The sequence below is a fragment of the Priapulus caudatus genome, unplaced genomic scaffold (genome assembly GCF_000485595.1).
Source record: "Priapulus caudatus unplaced genomic scaffold, Priapulus_caudatus-5.0.1 Scaffold362, whole genome shotgun sequence".
NCBI lineage: Eukaryota > Metazoa > Priapulida > Priapulimorpha > Priapulimorphida > Priapulidae > Priapulus > Priapulus caudatus.
In genome coordinates, this window is record NW_014577423.1 from 61,388 (window position 1) to 73,020 (window position 11,633).

Here is an 11,633-nt window from a genome sequence, read left to right on the forward strand (position 1 = left end):
TTAACTTAAACTATTGCGAGAGTTTTCCAGTGTTTCCCCCACTTTCATGATACCTAGTTATTGCTTGAGTAACAGCAATTGTCTAGAGTAACGATAAAATGTCTTAGAATCTTCGTATTCACCAAATCGCGTGCACGATTACAATTTTGCGTTCTGTTTATGTTTACCATTGCCATCTCTCCGACTTTCTCGCGGTAGCGCGAGACATCTATCACGGTGCAGTAATGCATACAGTCGCACCGCAGAAATCAGGTCAGAGTGTAAACACATCACCAGTGCGAAATTGAGGTCACAGGTCAAAGGGCAGTGGAGGAAAGGTCAGATATCCGACATTTTCTAACCGAGGACCTGGTCTAAGGGACCGAGTGCAAAACGATTTTGTTTCAGCGCTGACCTACCTTCTATCACTTTATTGAAAGGACCATGAAATGTACTTTCCGCTGACGTGCGAAGAGTAAGTGTCTGATAACTTTTTGACCCTCAAGAGGAGGGTTAAACATGGATTTGTAGACTTTTAACAAAGGACTGAACTGCTTTTGCTGCTTTGTGGATGTGAGGCTACAGTTGCACAGTTCAATTGCAAAGGCAAATATTTGTTGAACAAGGTTTACGCTCCTTAAATCATATTATTTTCTAAAGCAGTCTGTAATACTATTAGCACCCTGAGTAGCACCCTGAATGCTCGCTTGGGTAGGCAAAAACACGGGCCAGCCCATTACGCATGCATAGGGGTGAACTGGCACTATTCTAATCCTAATTATTGCCTGGCAACCTGCAATGCAGATGTGTTAACTCACAGCTGAGCGAAATTCTCGCCTGCCTGAATATACTTGGATTTTAGCCGGTAGGATTTCACGAAGGGCGATGCCATCTTTGATTATTGATGACACTTGCACGCGCCATCTCGCGGCAACTGCTTTTGCTATTAGAGCCCCCTCCACCCACCCTCCCCCCACCACCACCACTACGCTCACGCTTGATGCATATCCCCCGCATATAGCGAAGTCATTAAAGTTACACAGCTGTATCTTTATTACTGTACTACCGGTATAGCAAAGCCTAGCTATCATAGATTTTAGATCTGTATTAGTAGTATCCTAGATATATGCTCTGAGCGCGAACGCGTTGGCGGGAGGGCGCACTTGATTCGGTTGCCAGTGAGTTTATCTGAAGAATACCCGGCTACAGTACACGTCAGTTGAGCGCTGTCGCTCTGCGGCACTTGTTTTTCAAATGTATAGCAATTTTTTTTATTCCAACAGACGAAAGGACAAAACATCAGTGTTTAACGGAAATGACCGCATGTGTGTTGCTTCAGCACCCTTTCGCCCTCGAGTAGTGTCTGCATTATTATTTTCAATATTCATACATATAATGAAGGCTGTCAGCTTTTTACAACTATAGTAATAAACACGGAAGTTAAAAAATGCATTTCCAACTTTTATTCCTAGACCAGCTCTGCATGACCAACGCACTTTGGTGGCGATGAAATAACAGAAGCTGTGCTGCGCACGTTTCATCACTGCAGTTTGCATGCGTAATGCGCACTGTAAAAGTGGACACATCCATTTTCGGTGCCGACGAGTAGGGTGCTCTTACAGACGGCAATGCTCGTTATAGAGTCCTGCAGCTGCACACGCGCCAAGCACTGGCCACTGAGTATGTTGTAGACAAGCAGCAGACTTCGCCATGCTGCATACAGGTGGTGACCGAGCACGCAGGCCACCGTTCTGCCGGCGATATTCGTGACCTCGTGGTCGTAGGTCACCAGCAGAGTTGTCAACTTGTCTCCAACTGCCAGCAACCCAAACCTTCCATCCGCTAACGAAGTTAGCAAGAACACAAAGCCCTGGAATGAACGAAAGATTTCCCGTTTATATTAGAATGAACTTGTAACTAACATGAATGTTATGAGTTAAACACATTGTACTGCTTTTATGTATCAGGTTTTGTCCTTTTAAATTTTCCACTTAAGTTAACTTAAGACAAAAAGTGAGTCTGAAATTTTCAAATAAACTGAAAGATAAGTCAATGCTTATAATCATTTTACCATTTCCTCCTTTGCAAAAAGCAATGGTGGTGATAGATTGTGTTGGTTCATTGAAAATTCCTTTACCATGGCTCCACTTGTTGTATTCCTGCAATCGAATGCAATACGTAAAGCAGGGGATTCTACCGTCCCTGTGAAAGCTAACCCAGTTTAACCACACGATTGTACTGCTAATCCATTCCTCTTTTTTCAAGTGTCTTGTAAACAGTATTTATTTTAACATCACGACTTTTTAACAATTTGTCATCAAATGGCTTTTAGTTTGGGCAACTATCTCATTTTTCTCTAAATATTTTTGCAACTTACCATAAATAAACACTTTTCCCTAGTAGGCCAAGTATTCCACCATCAAGCTGTTTTATCTTGCATAAAGTTGTCAGTGAGCCCACCACTTGTGTTAGCTCTCTTTTTTCACAAGACAAATCTCTACAAAATTACATGCAATACTGTACAAGGACATACAATTACTTATTAGGTAGTTAAACAGGCACGTGCAGATCACTCATTCACACATGCACCAATACTTATATGTAGTGATTGGTATATTATTTATGGAGATCGACTTACTGCTGGGCAGAATGAAAGCTATTGGATACTATTGAGAGACAATTGCTATTTCATTCTGTTTATCACAGTAATTTAAGAGCCAGCAGAAAATACAACATACAGCAATTTAGGCTAATGAGAAATTGTGTAAAAAATAATGGGGTTGTTACCTCGAATTAAAACTGTATACTAAAAGTATAGTCTTGTCACTGCAGAATGCCACTACAAAATCTCTGCTGTCCATGACACACGAAATACTGTGGTGGCTAAAAATCCAGAAATTTAAGAGATCTTTACAAAGAGTTATTTTTCATTAACAGAATTCTTATTCAAATACATAATCAATTGGGTAAAGTAAAAATTTACATGATTTACAAAATGCATTAAATGTTAAAATATAATCAGTTGGCTAGTTCACATTCACATAAGGTTCTATTCAGGCCCAAACACAATTATTATAATTACTGAGTAAATTATTGGTAATGTGTAAAGTACTAATTGGTATGAGTTCTAATTTATTCTTATTTGTCCTACCACTCACGCCTACCTGTCCTGCTGGGTGGCAGCACTGTTCTTCAGCACGGCAGCCTCACTGAAGAATCCTGGCTCAGTACATACTAGCAACTTCACCACAGTTCCCTGTTCGCAGTCAGTGTGAGCAATGATGACTGGCGTTGAACACGTGGGTAACAGACGACACTCCTGTATCACTTCACCCTAAAAGAACGGAGCAATGTCGCACATCAGTATCTTACCATACTAGTACCCCATGAACATTACTGAAGTTCGGGTTACTCAAACTTGCCTGTACAGAACCAATAAATCGTAGTCTTTAAACTCCAGATTCAAAATTGTGCTTGTCATACTTCTCATTGCCGAAAATCTTCCTGTAGGAAAGCACTTACACTTATACAAGAGCCGCAGAGCGTCTGGGCTCATCTGAGGTCTGTTGCTACGATTATAAACGTAAAATTTCAGTCGTGCGTAGTACCACATTTGTTAGGCGCAGATATGCAGACACGCAGTTGCGTACACATCATTGTTAGGACACGCCCACTATCGCAGATGGAGGGTGGGGGGAGGGGTGGGGGAGGGGGAAGGGGGAGGGTGGGGGAGGGGGCTCTAATAGCAAAAGCAGTTCACTCCTTTGTTAACAGTCAACAAATCCATGTTTAACCCTCCTCTTGAGGGTCAAAACGTTATCCGACACTTACTCTTCGCATGTCAGCAGAAGGGACATTTCATGGTCCTTTCAATAAAGCCATAAAAATGCTAGGTCACCGCTGAAACAAAAAAGTTTTTCAATCGCTCCGTCAGACCATGTCCTCAGAAAATGTCTAAAATCTGCCCTGTGCCCATTGACCTTTGACCTGTGACCTCCAATTTCGGCACAGTGATGGCTTTTCCTACCATGATGCTATACACCGACTATCACGAGCATAGGTCGAGCCGTTTAGATTTGTGCCGCAATTCTGCATTTCCTCCCTATACCTTAAGTTAAGGAGTGAATGTTCCCCCTTCTTTTACACCTCTTGACCTTTGACCTTTGACCCCCAGCTTCGACATCCCAACTCGTTTTGACGATCCCCCCCAACGACCCGAATATCGTGACCGTACGTCGAGCGGTTAAGATTTGTGCCCAACTGTTGACGGACGGACGGACGGACGGACGACCGGACGGACGGACGGACGACCGGACGGACGACCGGACGGACGGACGGACGACCGGACGGACGGACGATCATGCGATTCTACAAGCTGCATCTGACTATGTCAGATGAGCTAATAATGGAAGCCAATAGGAAAACAGGGCTCATGTTATGGAATTTTGCACTATGAACATTTTTTTAGAAGGCATTACTTTGGTAACTTTGGGAAATCTGCATCAAGCCCATCAGATTCCATTGTTTCTAGTACTGAACATTTAGGATAGAGATACTGAAAACATAAGAATATCACAAACTGATCAACATTTCAAACCTCATTGCTCTGCCAGCGAGCAAACTCTTGCATCTTTTCAACTTTGCCAACCCAGGCTGTTAGTGAATTCTGTGTATACGCCACTGCAACTATTGCAGCCCCATTAGCAGATCTGTCCAGCTGTGTTATGCAAACGCCAATCACTGTCTGGTCTTTTTCTTCTGCCTGAAACATTTGTCACGTGAAATTATTATCAGCAATGTTATGCAGTCCTTGCAAAACTATCTAGGTATTTTCCTTATAATCAGTTGTAACGTGAACCCCACTATAGCTAAAATTTTGTTTTCGCTCATTCGACACAGATGAAAGAGTAGTTAGAGTACACTATCATTTTTCCTGCAGTGGTTTACCAGTTCTGTATACATTCTTACCTTTAAGCACTCGGTGAGCCTCCAGCATGTACACGCGCAATCGTCCACCTCCTTCCCATTAGCAGCAGGGAAGATAGCAGACGTATCACCATCCTCTGCTCTTGCAGCTTTCCTTCCATATTGCACCGTTGCTGTCGATGGATGCGAACCAACATTCACATTAGAGGACAATGCACCTGTGTTGGCCTGGTCGGTATTCATTTCAAATCCCTGGACCACTGGCTGGTAAGGGATCGTGTTCGTTTCTTGGGAAATTTGCAATCTCGGCCCTATCTTGGCTGATCTGCCTGACAAATCGGCAATACTGCTCCTCACCTTAACCGCATATTCTCCAACAGGCGTGTGACATTGCCTAGCAGTAGCATGGCAAGATAGCTCAATGTATTCTTCATGTTCACAGCTGTCTGGTGGGATATAACGTAGGGAGTTTGTACAACATGCTTGCATACTATTGTCTGATGTGCTTTCCATACACTGAATAAAAAGTTCACCATTTTCTTGATCCACTGGCATTCCACTGGCACCAACATCTGCCAGCTCAGTTTTTGGTGTCAGGGCCAGCATGCAGGGAGATAGAACAGGTGTGCTACCATCAATCAAATCTAAACTAGAATTTTTCACATCTCTGACATTTGACTCTTGTGGGGCATCTTTCCTTTCAAGACTGACAAACACTTCAGGATCACCAGCTTCGTTTCCCACGATTTCGAGAATGCTCGGAGAAGCAGTTATGTAAGTGTCATTCCCACTAACAATGTGCGCTGTGTCATCTGCTACAAGTGGCGCACAATGACCAGTGCTATCTTGTTCAGGTGGCGGCAGTGTGCTTAGTACTTTTACTCGCTGCTGTCCTTGACCCGACGTTCCCCTGCTCATGCTATTCGGTACCTGAAAACCTTGGGATTCTGAAGTTAACCTAACACCTAACAAATCTAGTGTGGCTCCTACATGGCTTTGGTGTTTAGTAGAACCACTGAGCATGGGACTTTTAGCTGCACGTGGTTGGGAGGAAATTATATTCAATTCTACATTTGTAGTGGCGTCATTAGGAACTAACCGCTTCTCAATTGTTCCAGTCACATTTTTATTTTTACTACACTGATGACAGCCAGCTTCAGTATTTTCTGTGTTCGACGCCATTTCTAGATGCGGGTATATTGTGGGTGCATTTTCCATAGCTCTCACTTTCTTTCTCGTACTCATTGATTCATCAGTTCGTTTTGAAATTGATGATTTGTCCTCAGCACACTTTGTGCGAATCAATTCATGAAACTCACACTTTGGGAGTTTGAAATTAATTTCCTGCGTCAAGTCCTGTCGGGAAAGGTTTGGATGAAAAAAGAAGGCAATTTGTGCCTCTGGGGAGAGTCTACCACAGCCAGTAATGAAGCTCCCACGTTGTTGGCTGTTCTTTACCTCTGTAATCCTTGGTGATCGTCTGAGGGAAGTGACAGGAATGTCTGATATCTTCCTACCTCGCCTTTTCTGCCGACTTGTGGGTATGAATTTGACATGCAAATCACTACTTCCATGCTGTGAATAATGTGCTGCCGCATCCACACCGCTAAGTGGCATGTTGCTCACTTCTACTGATTGATTTTCATCACAAAGCTCTGCAGTGTTATCACTAAATGAATTATAAATAATACGTAAGTCATCACCTGCAGGGTTGAGACCACATGTTAGATTGTCGTTGCAAGGAATTTCGCTTGTCATCTTTACTTTTTTCTCACTACTGGACTGTTCATTACCGTTACTGTGGCAGACTGTTAACTTTGTGCATGGGAATTCTAACCTGGTGCTGTTCATGAGCGTGTCGGGTATATTTTCTATATCACTAACATTGTACTCAAATATTTTGTTAACAACAGTAAGTGGAAGTAATCTGTTAGAGGTAGTATCATCCAATAAAACTTGGCAATCACACGCATCTTTCTCAGAGTCAGCAATTCGTTGCTCAGAAGCCATGCTTTTAGCTTCTATGCTGTTATGCAAAGTATTTTTACAAACCCTTTTGTCAAGAGTCACACGTTGCACTTTTGAAGGAGGCTCCACACAAATCTCCTCCTGGGGATCCATTGGGCAGCTTTGACAGGGTAATTCTTGTGAGGAGATGGGTACAGGTGTGCTATGGCAGTGAACATTTCCCACAGTATGCACTCTCGCCTCCAGGTTAAAGGAAACCCTGGGCTTCTTCTTTGCATGTCTCTGACCATTCACCTCACATGGTAAAGCCAGGTTTGCACTCTGTCTCTGTTCCAACAACTTTATTCTACGGTGCTCTCTTTTCCGCTTCTGGTTTTCATATTTCTGAAGATACATTACAATTACAAAGTGAGTAAGGTTAGTAGGTGAGTAGGTAGGTGAGTTATGCTCATATATTTTATTAGGATTATCTGACTTAGACATTGATTAATATTTACCACAAGATATTGCACATAATTATTCATACACCATGTAATGCTTGAAATGTAATATTTAATTAACTGGTAAATGCAGTTCTAACATGCATTAGATATGCATTGTTGTAGTTGCTTATCTGTCATATTGGAAACACATTAACATAATTTACCTGTAGCTTTCTTTGTTTTTTTGCCAAAACCTTTTTCATTTTGGTCAATGCCTCAAGCACTGAAGTACCCTGGAAAATCAAAGAAAAATAAGTTACATTATTAGCATAACAAGTGTCGCAGTGCAACAGTGCTCATCTGATGGCTGCTGCTCTGCTGATAAACTCTAAATCGCAGTCGTGCGTAACAACATCTACGGTATTTTAGTTCCAAATAAGTTCACATATGACCAGAACCATGAGAAGTCGAGGGGGTATCAAGAATGTTGTAGAATTGGGGCACCATAAATTCACAGGTATATTCGAGTGTATAAGTTTTTGCTTGGACGCAACATGCAGCAGGGGAAATACCAATCAACTACTCTTCGCACACAGGTGGAAAGTAAATTTCATAGTCCTAGGCCTATAAAAATGTCATAGGCCATAAAAACGGTAGGTCACCCATGCAACAAAAGGAATTAAATATTGTGATTAACTTAATCATGATTAAAGTTAATTACGCTTCGTGAAACAGTCACTTCAATTTAAGTATGGGAAGTTATTCATGATTAGTGGTTTAATCATGATTAAATACTTAAAGGAACAGTAGCCTCTAGGTTCTAGGGTTATTTTCAGCTAATTTAGGTTATAATTGCGCTACATAAAAAGTTTCATGGTTCAATCACCATTATAAATATTTTTTTTAAATGTTTTAAAACTAACGACTACAGTTTGATTACAACGACGGTGGCGCCACTCAAAGCGCACGATCTGAGAAGTTGCGCAAAACCACTTTCCAGCCAAGGGCTACAGACCGAGGGTATTTCTTATTTATTCATTTAAAAGCAAAAGGATTGTAATATCTTATAAACGACATATAGTTTCAGTCATAATATGGATAAATTTGCCCTAAAATGAATATCGTTCGGTTAAATAGCATTTAGGTATAAATATAATTGCATTTTGGTGCATATAATGCCTTCTGTGTCATTTTACCTGCAAATAAAAATGCAAATACGCAACTTTTTCAGGGTGGCAGCACGGTCGCGGGTGTCATGGCGCCGTTCAAATTTCGTAGCGTTGATGTGTAAATAATTAATTAAGTATTCTGGTGACAAATACTGTGTGGTATAGACGATTTGTTATACAGTAAGTACAGTTGTATGCAGTAAAATCCTAGAGGCTACTATCACTTTAAGTATGCTTCGTGAAACCGGCCCCTGGATAGTAGTGTTAGGAATCGCTCCAAAAACGGAGCTCGATTAATCGTCCCTTTGAACGAGCGAGTAACCGAAATGTAAACGGCTCTGGGGCCGCGTATAGCACGATAGCATGCGTATGCTATATATAGTACGCGATCGATCGCGTACATCAAAGCGGCCGCCGCGCCATACGCCTTCGGCTCCGTTTATGAAGTAGGCCCGCCAGGCTCTATACGACTGTTTCACGTTGTAGGAAACGTAGGTACGAACTGTTTCACTTCTCGCCAACGAAGTTTATAAATATTTTGGAACTCTCTTTAGGTAAATAAAATGACAAGAGTCGGATATTTGAATATGTATGATCGGCAGGCGGTATCTTTGAATTTTATTTGTTCTTGAAACCCTCTAAAAGTGACCGCAGTCGCACATTTTATTACTCCGAAATGTGAAGTCGGGCGGGTGACCCGAACCAAAGGTAATTTTTTGGTCGGCCTAACATAAGTAGACCAATAATTAAAACAGTACATAACAATTTTAAAACATGCATACTATATACAGGCATTCGAGTACACGAATAAATTATAAGTATAATACATGGATATTTAAAATTTATAGCAAACAGTTACAGATGTCAGATATGTTAATTGTTACCAAATTTGGGTGACAACAAATGAGCTAAAAATATTATAAAATTATAATATGATAAAACACTCTATATTATATATATAATATATACCCTTACTATATTATATTTATATATATTAAAGGGAGAGTTTACTCTAGGTTCTAGGGTTATTTTCAGCTAATTTAGGCTCGTATAATTACGCTACATAAAAAGTTTTCATTGTTTAATCACATTAGAAAATATTTTTTTTAAATGTTTTAAAACTAACGACTCACATGTTTGTTACCAACGCGGTGGCCCACAAGCTATGCTCACGAATCTGATGAAGTTGCGCCAAACAACCACTTTCCAGCGCAACGGTACAGACCTGAGTGGTGTGTTTCTTATTTACTTTTCATTGTAAAAGCAAACAAAGGATTGTAATATCTTCGATAAACAGCACTTATAGTTTCAGTTTATAATATAGATAAATGTTTGCCCTTAAAATTGAATATCTTCGGTTTAATAGCATTGTAAGGTATAAAATTATAATTTGCCACTTTTGTGATTAGCCCCGGTCTGATATACGCTCCCAAAAATAAATTGTCAAATATGCACTTTTTCGGGCGTGCCAGCACTGGTTGCGGCGGTGTCATGGACCGCCGTTCAAATTGTTCTGTAGCCGTTGAATGCTGTAATGTAATCTATAACAATGTAAATTAGCGATATCTGGCTTAAAAATACGTGTGTGCGTATAGACGACTTGTGTTATACAGTATAGTACAGTTGCTATGGCAGTTAAAATGCTAGACCCCTTTTATTTATTATAATTAAAATATTATATAAAACTGAGTGTAAGCAAAGCCAGGTCTAGCTCTAGTACTCATACGCCCACGTAAGTTGCGCTGGGCATAGAACCAGCCCATATTAGGGTGATGCGCCTCAGCGAGCCAACTTATGTCTGCCGCCTAATTCGCAGGCTATTAAAACGTCTGTGGTACGACACATTATGCCTTTCTTTATCTGAAGCGTGAATTCTGTCTTAAGTCTATAACCGCCCTACTAAACATATTTTAAGCCGCTTAAACTAATCTGTTGCAATAGGTATACGTGCGGTATTTGCTTTGTGAACGAACATTCGCATTTGGCGACTTTAAACGGCGCCATTTCTGCGCTGGCGCTGCAGCAAGCGCCAGTCAGCTGCGATACTTATGTATTTCGGCACGTGGAGACTAGTGGGCGCGGTTGGGTAGCTTCAATGGTTTGCTGCGACAAAAACATTCATGTTGTTGCTCAACAGTAACAAATTTATAGAGGATCAAAAAAGATTGTAATATTAATTTTGTCATGAAAGATGAACAAATTACTATTATTAATATTAATTTGTTACTTGACAACAACAATGTTTTTGTCCAATGAAAAGGCCCATGCCCCCCTGACCTCTGTTTGACCTGCGCCTCTCGTTTAGCTATTTCTGCACTAACTATATATATAGGGTTTAGGGTTAGGGTTAGTCAGAAATAGCTAAACGAGCCAGGTCAAACAGAGGTCAGGGGGACATAGACCCTACGAGTCGAAGTGAGCTATTAAGTGAAGTGAGTGTTTCAACTGTTTTTTCAGATAGGTTTACCGTTTGGTAGAAATCGTGATTTATAATGCACAAATAAATTATACGTCATGGTTACTCGTAATAATCTTACTTCGGTTTCACTGCTGTTCATTGTTATGTTATTTGGCGATTGGCGTTATGTCGTCGTTGCGAAGTAAAAGTTTAATTATGATATATCACCGCTCGAATGATAAACAACAAGCGCTTAAACTTCCCACCACGGGCCACCAGACCTACTGATGAAATATTGACTCAAATCTCAAATGTGATCTTTTCAAATCCAGTTTCATGGTGACAATTTTAGTTAAAACCTATTTAGATATTATATTATTTAAACATGCAGATAAAGAAAGCAGGGTGCATTTATATATTTTTTTAAATAAAATTACACGTAAACTATCATGGCACATCTTTCCAGCGAGGTTGTGGAAAAAGCTAGACTTGCACTGTGTCTATATATGGTCTATATACTACGTAAGAATGGCTTACTAGTTTATCCACCAGGCACCACGGGCCCCGTCTAAGCAAAAACAGCTGACCATAATGATATTATATGTGGATAATTTAATAATATAACAATGTATTGTATATTCACATATATATATTATATATATATATATATATATATATATATTAGCTCAGGTTCAAGCTATCTCGCTAACCGTAGCTAGAAGTTTTTTGACCTAATTTTGGACCGATAATGAAAACAGCGCAAAGCAGTCG

The 11,633-nt window shown here is 40.5% G+C and overlaps 1 protein-coding gene across 1 annotated transcript; it reads right to left on the reverse strand.

The window, feature by feature from the left end:
* Window positions 1–1,419: 1,419 nt before the first annotated feature.
* On the reverse strand, window positions 1,420–11,138 carry LOC106809539. The gene is made up of 9 exons (XM_014812636.1): window positions 11,002–11,138; window positions 7,520–7,588; window positions 4,948–7,257; window positions 4,577–4,741; window positions 3,144–3,313; window positions 2,767–2,862; window positions 2,357–2,476; window positions 2,051–2,138; window positions 1,420–1,849 (listed from the first exon to the last, which is right to left on the reverse strand). Exons 1-9 carry the CDS (start codon window positions 11,020–11,022, stop codon window positions 1,520–1,522), a joined length of 3,369 nt encoding a protein of 1,122 aa, XP_014668122.1. The 5' UTR covers window positions 11,023–11,138; the 3' UTR covers window positions 1,420–1,519.
* Window positions 11,139–11,633: the final 495 nt, after the last annotated feature.